Here is a 20,067-nt window from a genome sequence, read left to right as displayed (position 1 = left end):
CTTTTGGAAGCATCATAAGGAAAAGAGAATCATTTGAGCCATCACTAAAATGCAGCCACCCCTAAGTTGTGAAGCGGCAGCTGAATCAGCTTCTTACAGCATAAGTTTGTGGAATGTAAGATGTGGATATATTGCGACTGAAACTTTCCAAGGACTTCCTCAGAGCAACATTACAGAACGTGTAACTAAGGATTCAGTGACGAGGGACATACAGCATCCCACCCTCTCCCTCCCCGGGAGATTATAGGTAAGGGGAGGTCCCTGAGATCTAGGGATACGCTTGTCTCCAAATGCATTTTACTTAACAGTCTTAACATACTTCTCCAGTTCGGATGAATTATTTTCCCAACTTTTAATATATCTTTGAAGATAGACTTATCTTGTTCATGCTGGAGTCTTTTGTGGTTGATTTTGGCTTCTTTTTGTCCCTTGTTCTTGTTTGTCCACTTCAGACTCTAGACATGAATTCATTTTCCCCCAGAAATATAAAACTAGGTCATATCTGGTGGTGCAATAGTTCTGTAGATTCCTGGGATTCTGAAAATAACAGCAATAAGATACCATTAAAGCTATTCAGCAAACATTTATTGAGAACTAAGAGTGTCCCTGCCACTGTGTGAGTGTATCTCTTATTTTAAAATGGGCTTATTTTTCTGTATTTTGATGTTGGTCTATTGAGGCCACATGGTCCCATGGGGTGCTGGGGGGAAGGGAGATGGCTTGAATCTCTCCTTAAAGGAGTATCACCACAGTGACAGTCTTGGGGAAGAAACAGGTTCTCAGAGCAAATGGGCAAGGAGAGATGAAGTCTGGGCTGGCTCCTGAGTAGAGGTAGAAAGGTGACTTTTGCCTCAGTTTCCAACCAGGGAGTGTGTTTGACCTAAAGTATCATGATTAGTTATAATGTATGTCACAAAAAATGATCTATTCGTTTAGTTTTAAAAATCTACTTGCTTTAAGGTTATTCCTCGATGGTTCTAGGGAGAAAGAGGTGGAGCTGAGCTACCTGGGGATCTGTCCAAGACCCTGCGTGTACTGCATGAGAACGTCATCCATCACACAGAAGCCATGGCTTTTAAAGAAAAGGCTGCGGATTATTACTCTAAGGGAATACAAGGTAAAGATGAATCAGCTATACTATATAGGTCATATTACCTAGTTGTAGGTTGTTAAAAACTCATTTACAGTGTTGCGGGGAATCAAGGAAAGAAGAAAATGTTTCTTCTTCTATGAGTGAGATCCCCAAGGGACAGTTTCCTTAGGGAAATCTGTCTCTCCTGACAACTGTGGAGGATTGGAAATCATGGAAACTGGAGGGTTTCCTTACAGTGTACTTTGTACACTACACTGTAGTAAAGCTTGGAGACTGAGAGAAACAAAACAAGCAGAAAAACAGATCTTTGTCTGCCCCTGAGGATTTAACAATCTAGGCAAGGAATATTTGTGCCTTAGAGAGTATAAGATATAAATTATACATGCATGCCAAGAGGATGTAAAATACAAAGACCCTCAGGAAAGGGGGCTATAAGCTAGGAAGCATTTTCCTGAAATGGATAAAGGAAGTAGTGGGTCTGAATTGCCATGGAGTAGAGGAGATTTCCAGGAAGGGGCAGTGAGAGAGGGAGCAAGACGAGAGAGTAGTAGTAGGAAGCTGAGAGAAGGAAGAAGCTCAGGGAGAGAAACTGAGAAGACAGGGACTTTAATTTTGATACAGCAGTGCCCAGAGAGTCTCTTCGGCTTCTGGAGCAAAGGAATGCTGTGATGAAAATAGTGTTTGAACACTTTGATTCTGGCATCATGTTTCCTATCAGGTGAAGCAGGGAGAGGAAGGAGCAAGTACAGGGTTTTAGAACTAGTCTGGGTGTGAGATGACAAAGGCTAGATTAGGATCAATCTGAGAGACAACACAGGGGAAAATGCTGCCAGGGCTGGTAACAAATTGACATAAAGGACGGAGGGGAGGCAAAAGTAGCTCTAAGGCTGTGAGCCTGGAGGCTCGGTGGGGATGCCACTGAGTAACATGGGAGTGTTGACTGGATCTTCATGAGTCCAGCTTTATACACATTTCATATGCGGAAGCATATTCAGAAGCAAACGTCCTAATAATAATTGGAGCCAGAGGACTGAAGTGAGAAAGAGAAGTCTCAGTAGGAGGCCTAACTGCTGAGTCATCTGCCAGCTCTCCTGTCAAAACGGGCCTTGTCGGAGGGGTGCAGGGGAGGTCACTTATGTGAGTGATTATGTGTGTGTCATTATGCTTTATAAATAACAGTGAAATCCAGGGTAACCCTTCAGGGCTAAACATCTCTTTCTCTTCAATAAGATATTTTTGACTTCGTTGATGAGTCAGTAAATTAAAAGGTATTTGAATTTACAGAAATAGTTGAATTGTACAGAGTTGTTTTTCCTGTAAGTTTGTCAATGAGGTTTATGCTCTTTGTTAAGCTAACAAATGATTACCTTTTGCAATTCTAGCGGAAATGGTGTTAGAACTCTGGCATCCTTAAATGTTACTTTTTGTGGCTGATGCTGGAGGCTACTCGACTCTTGTTAGGAACCTACGCACACACAGAACCAATCTCCCATACCATGTGTGCTTCATCTCACCTGTTGGACCAATGACTTTGCATTTTTGTGTGTGACCAAGTCACATTATTTGAGCATCAGGTAAGGGGAGACAGGCAGGAGTACCCAGCTGATGACAAAGAAAGAAGAGGCACACACAGAAGCCTTTGAGTGCAGTAGCTGTATGTGACTCCGCCTTTTGATCTCAGAGTCTGTAAAGGTAGAGAAAAAAGTTCGGAGTCATATAGGAGAAACTAGATGTCTTCTTCATATGACTGATAAGCAAAGAAAATTACCCAAAAAACAGAAAAAGTTGTTCCTAATACAGGCATTTTTTTTTTTTTACCCCTTTCTCTACCTTTCTGTAACTGTCTTAAAAGCAGAGCTTTCCCTTTTTTCAAAGGAAGTTCCATTCTGTGGTCCATTCCAGTGAGCACTCAGCCAAATGAAAAACTATACCAGTAAAGAGATCATTATTGGTTACCAAATAAAAAGCAAGTTAAACAAACAGCCATGGCCAGTCCTTGGTTCCAGATCTATTTTTCCTCTAGGCAGTCACCTTTACAGGATCTGTGTCATTAGCTTTCATCATACAACTCAAGTGTTGAGGAAGCATTGTGCTCATTATGCAGTAGAGAAAGGTAGAAGTGAAGAAATGAAAATACTCTTCTTTTGGTTTATTTTCTCCCTAGACAATCCTATCTAATTTATTTCATTTCAGCTCTGTCACTTACTGGCTGTGTGACTTTAGGCAAGTTACTCAGTATGCTCCAGTTTCTTCACCTGTAAAATAGCACTACAATAACAGTAACCTACTTCATAGGATTCTTATAAGGATTAATGAGTAATACATGTAAAGCACTTAGAAAAGGACCTGACTCATAGTACGCACTCAGTATTAGCTATAAAACATCAATAGTAACCCCACTCAAACCTAGTAAGCACTACTATCATGCTGATCATTTCTAAATCTACTTCCTTAACTTAAACTCCGTCCTGAGTCCTAAATCTGGATTTCCAGTTCCTACTAGAGATGTCCGTTAAAAACATTATTCAGTAAATGTTTCTGAGCACCTACTGTTGGGGTTCAAAGGAGTCCAATAAATAACAACCTCTTCCTCTGCTTGGCTCTGGACCAATTAAAGGGAAGGACAAAAAGAGTAAGGCTATTGGAAGACCAAAATATCACCTTTATTGTTGAAAAATCTGGTGATAAGAAATGAGGCTTTGTAGGTAGGCAAGTGGGCTGCAGCCCGGACTTCCCCAGGACAGACAGAAGCAGACTGGGGCAGGCTTTCTCCTGCAAGCGCAGATTCCACCCCTGAAAAACTGATGGCTTGGAGGAGCAGAGCAGAACGTATACATACTCCTTAGAGTTAGCTAAAAAGAGAGGGGAAGAAAAGGAGCTGAGCTACTTGTCTAGCTTCTCATAATATACTCCGCATTCAGATAAATTTCTTCTCCTTTGGGGAAGAGTGAAAAAGGGAGGAAGAGAGAGACTAAAAAAGTTACATTGAAGGAAATATGTGGAGTAGAGATGTAGCATTTTTCCTCAAAACCTATCATGTGCTGGGTACTGTGCTAAGCATTGGGCAACTCTACCTGTGTGTACCAAGGGCATTTTATTTTATATATTTTTGAGGTAAGGGTCTCACTATGTTGCCCAGGCTGGTCTTGAACTCCTGGGCTCAAACGATCCTCCTGCCTCAGCCTCCCAAGTAGCTGGGATTATAGGTGTGAGCCACCATGCTCAGCACCATGGGCATTTTAAACTTATCTCTAAAACCCTCATGTTCTCCCCATACATGTTGCTCCTATGTTTTCATCGTTTGCTGGTAGCATTACCAATCTCCTAAGCATTCTGAGTAGAAATATCAAACCCATTCTGACTTGTTATTTCTCTTGACCTTCACATTTGCGTCACGAAGGCTTGTACATTATTTTGTTCAGGTAACTTTTGATTCTTTTCCTTTTCTTTCCCATTACCACTGCCCGGTTAATACCTTCATAATTTCTCCCCTGGATCATTAGCATAGGTCCAGGGGAGAACTTGGCTCCTGACTTCATGGCTTCCTATTCTATTAACATCAAAACCATTTTTTTCTCCTTTAAAACGCAGCTTGAACTCTACCTTATCTACTGATCCACGGCAGTCATAATTAGTAGCTCTTTCTCTTAAGTACCAAATCTACCCTGTGATTAACTTATGCTGTGATACTTGTGCTATTCATGTCAGTATCTCATGGGGTTTAAAAAAGTGCTCAGAACTTACTTGACACACAAGAAATACTTGTTACATGAATGGCCTAAATTAGAAGAATAGTTAGAAAACACAGGATATAAATCCCATGACCCCATTTAATCGTTTAAAAACATGCATGGAACACCAACTTTGTGCACGGCAAGAAGAAATTCTGTTATTTTTAAAATTGTGAGCTATTAAAAGTTGTATTTAGTCCTAATATTGACACTTGGAACACTTGTTTTGATGTAGCTAATAAACATGTAAGGAAAAAGGATCTGCTCCCTGAATTAAAGATGTGTTCAATGTCTGTGTTTTGTTCAATTATTGCCTCTGCTACTAGAAGACATTAGTTATACAGTTTGGAGCTTTTTATTGACATCTGAACTGAGACACTGTTGTCAGCACCTATTGTTTTAAATGACCAATGCTTCATTCTCTACTTCTCTTCTGGGAAGGCCTTCCATCAGATACTGCCCTGTTGGGCAGCTGACCCAAGTTGAGCCAGTCAAAGTCCTTCTTGGGAATGTAGAATGAGACTGTTGGGTCAGGTTCCATCTGGTCACTCTCTTAAGTGGAAGAGATTTTTAAATATAAGAGCTCCTGGCAACTACATTTTGCCATATAGACTAAAACAAGAGAGAGCAAAGAGAGAATAAAGGAGAAATTTAAAAGGAGAAAAAGAATTCAATTGGAATTTAAGTTCCTGGTTCCACCTGCTCCTCAGGTCAATTGTACTTCTTTCTTTGGTTCCATGAAACACTTCTAATAAATCCCCATTTTATTTTAGGTTTATTTGAGTTAGTTTTCTATTACAGGCAACTAAGAGAGTCCTAACCAGGATAGTTGCCAATTTGTTCCTCAAGACGGTGGAAGAGCTCTCTTGTATATATACTTTTTTTATTAGATACTTTAAAAAATTATAGTTTAAAAAACACAAAATTTATCATCTTAACCATTTTTAAATGTACAGTTCAGTAGTGCTAAGTATATTCACATTGTTGTAAAACAGATCTCTAGAATTTTTTCATTTTACAAATCTGAAACTCTATACCTATCAAGCAACAACCCCTTTCTCCTCCACCTCCTCCATCCCGATCCTGGTAACCACCATTCTATTTTCTGTTTCTGTAAATTTGACTACTTTAGATGCCACATGTAAGTAGAATCATACAGTATTTGTCTTTCTATGAATGGCTTATTTCACTTAGCATAATGTTCTGAAAGTTCATCCATGTTGTAGTATGTGATAGGATTTCCTTCAGGCTGAATAATACTGTATTGTGTGTTTATATCACATTTTGTTTATCCAGTTATCCATTGATGGACATTTTGAGTTGCTTCTACTTCTTGACTATTGTGAATAGTGTGCTATGAACATGGGTGTGCACATATCTCCTTTAGACTCTGCTTTGAATTCTTTTGGATATATCCCTCGAAGTGGGATTGCTAGATAATATGGTAGTTCTATTTTTAATTTTTTAAGGATCGTCTATACTGTATACTGTATAGCACTTGTACCGTTTCACAGTCCCACTAACAGTGCATGAGGGTCCCAATTTCTCCACATCCTCACCAACACTTGTTATTTTCTCCTTCTTCTTTTTTTTGTAATAGCCATCCTATGGGTGTTAGATGATAGCTCCTTGTGGTTTTGATTTGCATATATCTGATGATTAGGGATGTTGATAATCTTTTCATGTACTTTTTGGCCATTTATATATTATCTTTGAATAAATCTTTGTTCAAGTCCTTTGTCCATTTTTAAATTGGGTTATTTCAATTTTTTTTGTTGCTGAGTTGTAGGAATTCTTTATATATTCTGGATATTAATCCTTTATTAGATATATGATTTGCAAATATTTTCTCACATTCTATAGGTTATTGATATATATATATATACACACACACACACATAATTGTGTTATATTTTAAAATTGATAACAGCTGTACATATTTGGGGAGTTTATATATATAATTTTAAATTTAAAAATATAATCTGGTAAGAATAGGATTCATTCAGTTAAATTCAGCACTTACAATGTGTGAGATATTTTCTGCCTAGTTCTAGACTTGGTATAGATAGCAGTCTCCTGACATACTCCTTCACTATAGTCTGAATCCAATTTAGCCCCAGGAGAGATGGTCTTAGAAGTCATAAATCATGCCATGCATTTTCTTGATACTAGCTCAACCCTAGTTTTTGTATTCACTAAAATACTGCAGGGATACTAGAGTGCTGGGCCTTTGCAAACAGTTCTCAGCTAGGGTGCTGGGAGGCCAGTTCAATCTAGAGATTTCAGATTAATCCTGGGTCAATATTGGTGGGATCATGAGTCAGTCTTGTGAGGGATGACTAAGACTAAATCAGAGTCCATACCTTTAGTCTTCAGATTCAAAGCCTTCTCAAAGGCAGGCTAGAACCAAACCAGTTTTGAGGGGCTTAGGATATAATATACTAGCTGAATATATTAAAGATGTCAAATAATCATCACTTCTCTACTGTTACACCAAAGTAGTCCTACTGAATTAGAGCCTCAGAATCCTAAACTCTGCTCTTCAGACAATCAGTCAATGAGAAGGCACACAAAATGAAGCTTAAGTGCCATCTTTGACCTGTATGCCATATATATTGTTTTGTGTTAAACTTTCTCTTATGTAATGCAATCCCAACTGGAATTATGATCAGGGTCTTAGTGAAGAGGATTCTAGAGAGTTTTTCCTGTGGTACATAATGTATCTATTAAAAAAATTGGATTTCAATTTAGATTTTATTCTCTCCCCAATAAATCCATACAAAAAGTGTGGAGGAACCCACCTGTCACTTTGATATCCCCTGTGGCTTTGGCAATGTCATTTTCAATCATACAGGAATATGTGTTGTTGATTGTGACATTGTAGAGCATGGACACAACCTTCATGGTCACATTCTCAGAGTTCAACTCAAAGCTGGTGTTGGAGAATTCCGAGAAGTTGGCTCCCTGGTCAACTTGGGATGCCCAGATCACTGTGGGCTGGGGGAACCATCGGGGAGCCTCACACCGCAAGCTCTCCGAGCTGGCATTATAGTCCACATTCACCTCTGGCATGCTGAAGGCTGCAAGGTCAAACGTCAAAACGGGCACATGAGATGTCAAGGTCAGGCAGATAAGACAATGCCTTTGGAGTGCTAGGTCTTCAAAACACAGTCATTTCCACCATTGAAGTAATTCAGTACTTCCCCAAGAGTCTGTCTGTGTATGGCCTTTGTATTGTAGATGAAAATAATTATTTGCTAATAGTACTGCTATGCATCATAACCCTTTAGCCAATATCATAAACCCCAAGGACCTAAGTTCTAGGTATATTATTGTTACAACAGATAATTTTCTCCAAATAAGAGGGGCTCTAGTGATCATAAACAAGTTTATCCCTTAGGGAAACTGGGCATTTTCCAGGGACCTGTGAAACCATCAGGATTTTATTTATTTTTCTGCCTGGAGGATAAAGTTAAGGAGAGCAAGGAGAGGGAAACAAACAGCATTCACCTGTCACCCACAGAAATTCCACACACAAGCTTTGTCATCGTGGAGACTTGGAGTTTACTTGGGTGGAGACTGTCCAGCCCTAGTATCCAGGGATTTAAATAGGCATCTGTTTTCTTCTAAGATAATTCTCCTCACTGGGGAGGCAAATGCATATTGAAATTAATACTAGCTTCACCCTGTAACTAGGCAGAAAGACATTTGTGGGAAAATGTTAAGACCTGGACTTTTTACTAGGCCATAATGGCAAGATACAACTTATTGATTTATTTAGCATCTTCTTTTGCCCAGGACTGGGCTGGTGCTGAGTGCGTGGTGAAAGGAAAGCCTTTGCCTTGCTCTTAATGAGTCTGTCTTCTAGCAGGGGAGACAAGACCCACATGCTTGGAGTAGGCAGGGAATAAGCTCCTAGGAGATGATATGGGAAGCTAAGTTTACATGACAATGAGCCACCATTTACCGAGGGTGCATTCTGTGCCAGTGCTGTATTCCAGATATTGTTTCATTTGATCCTCACAATAATCCTAGGAATGTTATCATCCCGATTTTAAAAAATAAACTTTTAATTTTGGAATAATAGTACATGTACAGAAAAGTTGCAAACATAATACAGAGAGTTGCTATGCATTCCTGACCTGTTTCCCCTAACATTAACATTTAACCATGGTGCATTGGTCAAAACTGAGAAACCATCATTGGCACATTACTGTTAACTAAACTCCGGACTTTATTAGGATTTCTCCAGTTTTTCAGCTAATGTTCTTTTTCTGTTCCAGGATCCCATCCAGAATACCACAATGCTTTTAGTCATCATATCTCCTTGGGTTCTCCTAGTCAGTGACATTTTCTTAATCTTCCCATGTTTTTTATGACCTTGACACTATTGAGGAGTACTGGTCAGGTATTTTGAGGGATGCCCCTCTATTGGAATTTGTGTGATTTTTTTCTCATAATTAAACCGAAGTTATAGGTTTGGGAGAAGAAGACGACAGGAGGTAAAGTACCCTTCTTATCACATCATATCAGAAGGTACATGCTATCAACATGACTTATCATTAATGATGTTAACTGGCTGAAGCAGTGTTTGCCAGGTTTCTTTGGTGGCTGGACTTCATTGAGTCTAACACACCTGAGTGGGGTGGGGTGTGTAATTAAGCTGCACTTCCCGGAAGGGGAGAGATCTAAATGAATTATTCGAAATTTGTCTGTAAAGAAGATTTGTTTCATCTCCTTTAATATTCACGTAAGTATGGAGTCATGTGTATTTTTTTATACTTGGAGTTTTAATTCAATACTATATTATTTATCTTGTTGCTTAAATTATTCTAGCTTTGCCATTGGAAGCTCCTTCAGTTGGCTCCAGTGTCCCTTTGACCTGACCTCATTAATCCCCATTTTAAGATGAAGAAACTGAGGCTCAGAGATATTGCCTCGCTTGGGCCACTGTACTTACACAGGTCTGATTCTAGATCTCTGCTTTGGATAATTACGTATACATATTATGAGGTGTTTAAGAAAGGCCTGTGTAGACTAGGTTAGGCTAGGAGGGCTCAGTGTACTTTCTGTCTGTCCATCAAGGCTCTCTCAAATGCCCTTTTCTCCATGGGGGCTTTTCTATCCCTTCCCTCCTGTGCATTTGCATGTGATCTCTGTCTTCCTCTGAATCTCTGAGTCACTCTACTTATCTTTCTGTTAAAGCATTTGACGTGATTTATCAATTATTATAATCATTTGCATACTTGATCCCTGTACTGACCCTCAACTGTGTAAGATCTGCACTGTGAGCCCCGCAAGAGCAGGGGCGCTCATCTTTACATTCCTCACAGTACCTATCTGAGTCCTCGCAAATTCAGGAAATACATGCCAAATTGGGTTGGCAAGGAAGGATGGATTTCATTGAGGGGGAGAATTAATAAGTTTTTAGGACAATGTTTTTTTGGTTAGTTCCCTTTAAACTTCTCCTAAAATGGCCCCACTGCCGTGAGTCTCTAGAGAAATTGATTTCAGACTTGGGCGTGGGCCTTCTTGGCATAGAAACATCCCAGGCCAGCTTTTAGGCTTCTTTCAGTAGCCGTATTAGGAGCTATACCATAAAAGAAACTACATTTATTTTAGGGGATATACCTGGAAATTCAGAAGTGTCAAGAGCCCAGAACAAAAGATTTTAAGACCTGTATTATAGTCAGCTACTGTGGGGCTTGGTGTGGATTTCGGGCAAAAAATACCAAGGATTGCTGCTAGCGGAATTGAGAGGGTCTTTGTCTGATATTGGTCATTCATGAGCACGACATGATATTTCATCATAACCTTTATCATAACTCATAACTTATAAAAGTCATAACCTTTAACTTCAAATATCTTTGGGTGCTTTTTTTCCCTCTCTCCAAAAGTAACTCACCTCCAGTTTTATACTCAAGGTTAGCATTCCCCTTGCCTTTAGAAGTGATAATGTGACATTTGTAGGTGCCAGCATCCGCGAGTTTCACGTTTTTCAGCCTCAGAGAGGCATTGCCAACTATCACTTGATCAGCAAACACTGCTGTCCGGCCTCTGAACATTTCGTCCTGGTCCGACAGGTCATCTTTGCCTTCTTTAAACTCGTGGACCAAGCCCATGACACCTTCCTTCAGCCATTGTATCACGATATCAGAAAGTTTGATGTCAGGTTCAAAAGTGCAGCTCAGGATTCCATCCTCCCCAATGTTCCCAGCTGAGGTGAGAGTGGTGACTCCGATGGAGTGTGTCCCTGCAATCCGGGAAGCAAGGATCAATGCCTAGGGAAGTGACGGAACTTTCACAACCAAGCCCTTCATTACTGAAAGCCAAACAGAGAATCCTGTGATAAATTAGAAATACAGAAGAACTGGAGAGGCATGTAAAAAAAAAAGAAGAAAAGGATAGAGAGAGCAGGAAGACAATCATTTTGATATCTACAGCAGATCTGCCATATACAACAGCTTCTGTAAGACCAAGTAACCCAAACCTTGAGGGGCAGCAAGAGGAAAACATCAGACTTGGTGTTTAAAGATGAGATTTCAAGTCTTGGCTTTGTCATTTAATAGCTGTGTGACCTTCAGTAAGTCATGTAACCTCTCTGGATCTCAGAAAAATGGGAGTAACAAATATCTGTCTTACCTACCTTAAGGGGCTTTTGTGAGGATCAAATCAAATTGATGTGAGCTTGATTTGCAAACTATAATTACACATATAAGGTGTTGTTATTCTTAGTTAACCAGAAGTGTCAGAGAAGTGAAACCTCATGTTAACTAAATGTGGCTAGTCATTCTGAAGAACACTAAATTCTAAAGTGCTGTTACTTTTATCTCCATTTGAATGATGAAGAAACTAAGACATAGAGAAGATACGTGACTTGGTCAAGGTTACAGCGCTAGCTATGGCATGATGAAGAGTGGTACTTAATTCAGTTACTTTTGATCTAAGATAAAAGCTGTCCCCGCCTCTCTGAACATACCGCCAGTGGAAATACTAATAATGGTGCCAGGTGTGTCCAACTGCCTCTTCCCCACTTGCCCAGCCGATAGCCCACCCAGTCAGGGAAGGATCAACCAGCTGTTCTTCGTGCACTGGAGGCCACTGACTGAGGAAACCTGTGGGGGTGATTTAATTAACTGAATTTTCTTGAGAGGCTCTTTCTGCGGTTTGGATGTGAAACTAAGGAGAGGATGGCCTTGGAGCCCAAGAGGAGAGTGGAGCAGACACAAAGTGTAGGGGAGAGACCATGGGAGAGAGGGATAGAGAGAGTCCTCTATTCCAGAGCTGTCTTGGATCCTGAGGGTGTTGAGGTCTAGTTCCTGTTTTAATCTCTGCATATTCTATAAACAAACACCTTATATTAAAATGGCCTGCACACGCCTTTCTTTCTAACAGCCAAAAAAGCGCAACATGGTGGGTCCTGACCACTTCTCAACCAGACTTTTCATCTTCCTTGTTGGTATTCCTGCCTTTCATCTTTGCCTCCATCCAATTCATTTTACATGCATTAATCTTACAGGTAGACTTCTTAAAGTCACTCTGAACATGGCTGTTTTCTAATCACTAATCATCCATGGCTCCTAAGGGCTGTGGAATGAATTTCAGATTTTCCAGCATAGTCTTCAAAGCCAAACCCTGCCCGGCACATAGTAAATGCTCCATAGATATTACCTCTTATTGCTGTCTTTGCAGCCTCCTTACTTTGTCCTTTCATAGTCAATTCTGTCTATCTGTAGCAAATGATTTGTTATTTTCTGCCTTCAGTAAAAAATACATAAACAAAGCATACATGTGTCTTTTTCCCCCAAATGTAAGAGGGAAACATTGCGAACACAGGGATATCATTGACTCTTCTCTTCTTTCAGCCCATTAGGGGTTGGAATTGTTTAATTGACTCCCAGGCCTTTATAAAGTAGATGAGGGTAATGAACCAGAGACAGAACTGGAGAAGCTAAGCTAGATGAATCTACAGTAGAAAGAACAGAGAGCTACTGATGGAAGAAAAAAATATAGCTAGAAAACGAGACAGAGGAAACAAAAACAAGTACGTGGCCTGGGTTGGGAGGCTGTTTTGGAGGCTTGAGAGCACTGGAGAAGAGAGACTTTGGGAGCAGCTGCTATGCATGGCCATTCATGTGAGAGATTTGGGAGAAAAATTATGCAAGAGGATAACATGAAGATTTTTCTGTGTAATATGAATGCAATGCACCTCCACACCCTGCCTTGGCATTTTCTTGAGCACCACTTTAATGATTCAGGTTTTTTCCAATTGTTTTTACTTCACAGACTGATATCCAAGGCAGCCCAGGCTAGCACAATTACACTATGCACCTTCACATCCCTGCTCATCTTGCAACTACAATTCATAGTTTCCACCTCTCCTTTGTCACCAGTCATCCAAATTCTACTTACATTCAAGTCTGTTCAGATGGCAGCCCTCCCGTGGAAACTTCTTTGAATCCACCAAGGCAAAATTTGTAGATTCTCTCTTTTCTGTCCCTTAACATTTTCTTTTACCTTTCTTACAGCAGCTATCTCCCTCTACCGGTTTCTCGTCTATCTCTGGCACTATTTTGTAAGCTTTTCAAGGGCTTACTTGTCTTAATCATATCCATAAGTTCCTATAGTCCCTAGTGCTTTGTTTCTACAGAGAAAAATAATATTTACTGCGTGCATGAATAACTGAATGAATTAATGGAAATAGTAGAAATCAAAGCATAGTTTGAGATGATCTAAAATGATTGCAGGAGTAAGGTGGCAGGATTACCACATCTAAATTTTGGGGAAATGTGAGCCAGTGGGGGAAAAAAGGTAATAAAAATACGCAGAGACTCTCAATAAAATCATGGATGAAATGTAAGTATGTTAGAGCAAGGGTAAATTTGATGGTTGTTGATAAAATGCCATGAAAGTTGAATTGAAAAATTACTTTTCAGAAAAAAAATACATGATTAGCATAGTTTATGGAGAGGCTGAAATGGTAATGACACATCTTAGTTCAGTAATTGTATTACTGAATTAATTTGAATGTGTTGGCCTTGAGCCCACAGGTAGGGAATCAGTTGAAATGTTTCCTAGAGAACTTAATGATTAAAAGTAGGCAGCTGTGGAGCACCCCAGGGACCTGCTGCAGGTTCCAGTCATTTCAGGTTGCATTAATGATGTGGCAGAAGGAATGACTGTAATGTCAATTAAATCCCCCCGTATCAAATAAAGAGGAGGAATAAAAGCCAGTGAGAACTTAAAAAGCGACGACTACCTAGCCATTGCTTTGCACCTAGAAAGCAGTCAATAAATATTTGTTTGTTAAGTGAGTAAATGATAGCTAAAAGCAATAAAATAAAATTTAATTTGCAAGCAACAGCATGTAAATATTAGTTCTTACAAAAAGGAGTCTATGTTCGAACTTGAAAACGAACGTTGGCTCAAGTAGCAGTATGCAGTCTGACCTGATATGACTCGCCAGGCCTAACGACCACCAGAGATTCTTGTGTTAACTTCGTGAACTAAAGGATAAAAGGGCCCCATGGAATGGGTCAGAAGCTGCTTTCTATTGATATAGAATTCTGTTCAATAGGCACAGATTTTAAGTATTTCACTGGCTTCTAAGATTTCATCAAACCCCTTTAAAATTGGAAGCCCCAGCCACTTACTGAAAATGAATTATCCAGCTTGTGAGGGCTAATTACTACCACAGCTCCAGTCTGCACGAAGAAAGGTAGGCCGTCAAATTGGAGCAATTGAAATCCGAGCAGCTCTGTGTTCACCCAGGGTAAGTACTATTCAGTTGGTCCTCAGTTGTAGGAGCAGGAATATATTGGAGAATGGGGGTACAGGCAATACAAAGCAAGGATTCTTTACAGAAATTAGGATTCTGGGACACCCTACAGCACTGGATTAAACCTGAAAAATAAATTTTCCTTTGACATGAGTTAGTAAGACAAATTCTGAACATTCTAATACGATAGGGAACATACGAGAAGTCTTCAGCTGATGGTCAGTCAGCATTTGCTAAAACCCAGCTGCCCAGATAGGCACCACAGCACATAGCTTAAAGGTGGAAATACAAGATTGAAGCCTACACCAGTGGAGCTTGGGGTCACACCTGTGAGTGCCACACTTGCCAAACAGAAGTGTGGGGTAGGGAGTAGCAGTAGCTCCTGTGAGAAGAAATCAGACAGGCTACTAGGCCAGGGCAGAAAAGGGAAGCAATAGAGTATGGCGTTTGAGAGCATGGCACAGGCATCAGGCTGTCTGGGTTCAAGTCCCAGCTCTGCCATTATTAGGTATGTGAACTTGGGCAAGTTTTCTAAACTTTTTATTACATAATTTTTTTTATCTGTAACATGAGAATGCTCCCTCTGAGGGTCTCTAAAAGGACTAAATGACACAATGCAGCTGATGTGCTCAATATAGTATCTGACTTGCCACATGCTAAATCTTAAATTGATATCTATTATATCAATTATATGATATACTAGAATCATTTCAGTAGATTGCAGATCAGAGTCCCAGGAGGTAGAGAAAGAATATTTTACTAAATGCTTACTTACAGTGACTCATTTTGAGCCAAGAGAGGTAAGAATGACCATTGCATCCACTTTATGAATGAGGATAAAGAGGCTCCATGAGGTTAAATGGCTTACCTAATGCCCTGTTTTAGAGCATTAGCAGTGGAGCCAGGATCACACCCAACTTGTCTGGCACTGGGCTCTGCTCTTTCTACCACATTTTGCTGTTCATTTGTTTGTTCATACTCAGGGCCAGATTGAGACATGTAGAGAGCCAACCCACTAAAACGATATCCCTGCTTCACTTAAAAATAAAAATGATTAAAAACCATAAAATAAGGCCAAAAAAGGTTTGATTATTTTTTCAGATGACTACAACTTTTTTTGAAATAGCAAATACTTTCCAAACAATTTGTGCAATGCTCCTGTTTTGGTGCCATGAGCACATACCTGGTTGGCTCACCCAGTGTCTGAAGATGGGGCATTATTAGGAGGCTGTGTCCTCTTAGTAATTGGCTTCCTCCCCTGACCTCCCTAACTTCAGAGGAGACCTGTCCTGCTATGACCAGGAAATTGCGCAGTTCCTAGGAGCTGCTATATGAATGCATTCATAATAGCAAATTTTTATTAATAGCATTGATGTGATCAATATAAATAACAATAGCAGCCATTTATCACACACGTATCGGGTACTTTTTTCTCATTTAATTTTCACTATGACCCCCTGACATCATTAAGAGAGTGAAAAATCAAGTCATAGAGTAGAAGAGATTCAACAATACATATAACCAATTTACATCCAGAATATATAAAGAATCGCCTAGAAATCAAAAAGAAAAAGATAAATAACCCAATATAAAAGTGGACGAAAGACAAAATATATATGTTTGATGATAAAGAAAGTGGGGAAGGGTGTGAATGTCATTTCTAGGCAAACACATCTACAGCAAGTTTTCTTAGCTTAGGGTTTGTGACTGTTGAGTGGCAGCACACCCACACTGGAGGGGCGTGATGGAGAGGCAGCTGGAACTACAGAACTTACGAAGTGACGTCTTTGGTCACGGACTGAGTTAAAGACATTGGCATGAGTTAGGTGGTTTATGGGAAAAAAGCAATTTGCCTCAGAGAAGACAGTTGCTGGCCTCAACTCACTCATTGCCATAATTAAAGTGACATCCATAACAGATGCCTCAGAGAAACAATCTACGTGAAAGAGGAAAGAGAAAGCTCTTCCTGAAACTGACATCAGTTAGCTGCATTTGGAAACTAACCATCCACACCCCAATGGCATCTGTTTCCCACGTAGTACAGTAGTCATGACTAGTTTTCTCTTTATTTAAGACCCCTGCGTACAAAGACTTGATATTCTTTAACACTTCAGCTGAAGCTTCATTGCAAAGAAATCATCTCTTTAGGTCAACCATGGATAGAATGGCTCAGACGCGGCACTCTACCTGTGATCCCAGAATGACATCTTCAGCACGGACTGGTAGATGGACTACTGATAAACATCTCCTTTGATTCTCTCAACTAGCTTCTGAGGTGGACATTATTTCTCCACTCTAAGAATGAGGAAACTGAGGCCCAAGGAGTTAAATGACTAATGTGAAGAGCACACAGTAAGTAGAAGAATGAGTGCTCAACTCTAAAGTTTTCTTAGTGCAAGCCCCATGCTCTTTCCATGGTACCACGCAAAGTGATTAGGGATAATGGTGAGGGGTGAATGGATCGTAGTAACGCAAGAAATCACATACCTGAAATACCAAAGCCAATGATGAATGCGATTGCTCCAGCCAAAATAATGATGATGCTAATAATGCTACGGAAAGAGAGAGAGAGAGAGAGAGAGAGAAACAGGAAATTACTTCTTCATTCCATTTGACCTGGGTACACATCTGTCATGGATAAGGTGTGCTACATAAGGCATCACAACTTTTTCTTCCATAGAAGCTCCCTCCTAGAAATAGGACCTTAGAGAGGTATCTCAGTGATTCTATCCCCATCCCACTGGGACTCCAGGGTAGATTAAAGGAGTGGCCTTTTTATATGCCTGTGTCCTCTTACTTTCCTATTTCCAGGTCAGGGAAGACTGTTGGGGCAAGATTGATGAAAACATCTCTATAATGCTGGGTGCTACCTGAGGGCAACTGGTCCCATACTCAGCCTACCCTGAGCACTGCTGTCTACCCTTTTCTATCATTTGTCTGCCTGTCTTGTCTCTTTCCACAGATTTTAAACTCCACTAAGGACAACGGTCATGTCTTCTTCACTTTGTACCCACTCACACCTAGTCCACTGCACCCCATTGGTCCTCAGTGAGAGTTTTTCTCTTATGAAAAATAATACATATTTACTGCAGAAAGTTTAGAAAATCTAAAGAAGCAAAAATAGGACAATGAAATCACCTGTAATTCTATCATCCAAACACAATCACTGTTAACTTTTTGATATGTACCCTGCCAGTTTTTAATTATTAATAACAGATTAACAAATGATACTTGGGAAATAAACAAATGAGGAAGTATTGCTTATATCTACTAAGTACCAGAATTGTGTGGCAGACATGTCATTCCAAGCAGCATTTGTATTATATCATTTATCCATTCAATAACCTTAGGAGAAGAACAAATTTATTATCTCCATTTTATAGATAAGGAAGTGACGTGGGGAGATTAAGCATCTTCCCTAAAGTTACACAGTTGACAAGTGGCAGAGCTGAGATTAGAATCTGCCTGTTGAATCTCCACTCAACTACCTCCTATACTGCTTCCCAAGGGTAGGGGCTCAAAGATGGGGCGCATCCCTCCTCTCTGCCTGGGGGGACCCATGCTGCATGAGGAGACACGAGCTTTAGCTGGTGAGAGTGACTCAGGCAGAGCAGAGGTACAGGTCAAAGCGGTTCTTGGGAAGCCTGCCCAGTGCTGCCTACATCATCAAGCAGGCGTCCTCAGCCACCCTCTCACACTGCTGCCAGTTCACATGTTCCCCACGCCCACACTGATGTTACTCAATAGGTAGGACAAAGGAAAGACACAAGGAGGCAAAGAACGATGCTATAGAGAGAAAAAGGAAGCGTGAGACATTTCGCTTTCTGCCCTGAATAGGCTCATTGTACCTAGCTCCCCTTGGCTGGGGTGGGCCTGCCAGACAGAAACAACAGACTGACAAGAAACAACTTAAGTAAACAGTTCTTCTGGAGGTCAAGCCCTCATGAGGTGCAGCCATGGGGGCAGCAAGTGAAACTTTTATCATAATAACAGGGCATCTGCTAAATTGATTCCAAGAGAAGACCACATCTGACCACTTCCCCTCTCTGTGCAGCCTCAGTTCTTACTGGTCCAAGTGTGTGAGAACAGCTAGACGAATGCATGGTGAGAGACACCATCTGGCTCTGACTACTCAGCCAGACAGCCGACTTGCATTTGTGACCCTGGGTTTTCACTTACTTTGGGTAAATTACTTCATCTCTCTGAGACTCAGTTCCTTTATCTGTAAAACAGGAATAAGAGTAATTTCTGCTTTGCCTACTAAAAGGTATTATGGGTTGCATGTGTCCCCCACCCAGAAGTCATACGTTGAAGTCATAACCCCCAGTACCTCAGAATGTGAATTTACTAGTAGAAATAGGGTCATCGCAGATGTAATTAGTTAAAAAGTCATGCTGGAGTAGGGTGGAGGTGGGCCCCTAATCCACTATGACTGGTGTTCTTATAAAAAGGGGAAATTTGGACACACACAAACACATACACACAAACACAAAACAGGGAGAACACCGAAGATTGTCAGCAAACCACTAGAAGTTAGGAGAGAGGGATGGAACAGATTCTTTTTCGCAACTCTCAGAAGGAACCAACCCTGCAGGCATGTTGATCTTGAATTTCCAGCCTCCAGAACTGTGAGAAATAAATTTCCATTGTTTAAGCCGCCCAGTTCGTGGTACTTTGTTACAACAGCTCTAGCAAACGAATACAAAAGCGTCATTTTAGGGTCAAATTAGACAGTTAATGTGGCATAATTCATAAAGGGCTATTCATGTATTACTTTTTACTATAAATAAATTTTACCGGTAAGCTATTTGCTGTGAGTTCATTGCTAAAAGTTATAACTTTTAAGGAGTGGGGGTGCTGGACAGCAAAGACACTGAACAGATACCTGGACACTCACCAAAAGGAGGGGACAACAGAGGTTGTGTGTTTCAGTCAAAGCAGCCGAGCCCCTCCGCACCCCCAGGCCCACATGTTGTCCTTGCTGTGAAAGCAGAACCTGCCATCTGTCACCAAGTTCCCTATCCAAGCAGGAATCACCTTGAGGTTTGTTCTGAACTAGCATTCCCTTGAGAAACAACTCAACCTCCAGAGCCTTGGAAAGAGAAGCAGGAACAATAAGAGCAGCCAAATTAAATAATTCCTGTCTGTTGCTTATTAATTTCTTAAAAAGATGAATAAAATATTTCACATAAGGTGTTCTTCTTACATGGCTCTCTGGTCTTTATTCCGAGAGTAATTTCCAATGACTATGCTACAGGAAATTTTTAACGCAAAACTACGTCCTCTAACCACTGCGTTGGAATTCACAGTGCACATTTGTTACAGACTCCTTACAAAAGGGTCCAAATAAAAATCAATGTTTTTGGAAGACTTGTTCACTTAGTAAACATTTATTAAGTACTTAACTATGTGAAAGGCATGGGGCTAGGCAATATGAAGGAAATATAAAGATGAAGAAAACAAAG

General features: G+C 40.4%; 1 protein-coding gene across 2 annotated transcripts in view; it reads right to left on the bottom strand.

Moving 5' to 3' along the window:
- Window positions 1-433: 433 nt before the first annotated feature.
- VTCN1 (V-set domain containing T cell activation inhibitor 1) overlaps window positions 434-20,067 on the bottom strand; it is a 72,641-nt gene continuing 53,007 nt past the window's right edge. The window contains exons 2-6 of one of the 2 annotated variants that reach the window (XM_012663064.1): window positions 17,090-17,154; window positions 10,730-11,167; window positions 7,626-7,904; window positions 2,608-2,777; window positions 434-529 (exon numbers count right to left, since the gene is read on the bottom strand). In XM_012663064.1, the coding sequence (XP_012518518.1) occupies window positions 2,653-2,777; window positions 7,626-7,904; window positions 10,730-10,946 (621 nt within the window). In that variant the 5' untranslated portion in view covers window positions 10,947-11,167; window positions 17,090-17,154 and the 3' untranslated portion in view covers window positions 434-529; window positions 2,608-2,652. The remainder of the gene's footprint in view (window positions 530-2,607; window positions 2,778-7,625; window positions 7,905-10,729; window positions 11,168-17,089; window positions 17,155-20,067) is intronic. The other variant, XM_012663063.1, reaches the window with a different exon arrangement.

Source organism: Propithecus coquereli, unplaced genomic scaffold, assembly GCF_000956105.1.
Source record: "Propithecus coquereli isolate 6110/MARCELLA unplaced genomic scaffold, Pcoq_1.0 Scaffold791, whole genome shotgun sequence".
NCBI lineage: Eukaryota > Metazoa > Chordata > Mammalia > Primates > Indriidae > Propithecus > Propithecus coquereli.
Note: the sequence above shows the minus strand (reverse complement) of the source record. Positions and strands in the feature narration are given on the sequence as shown.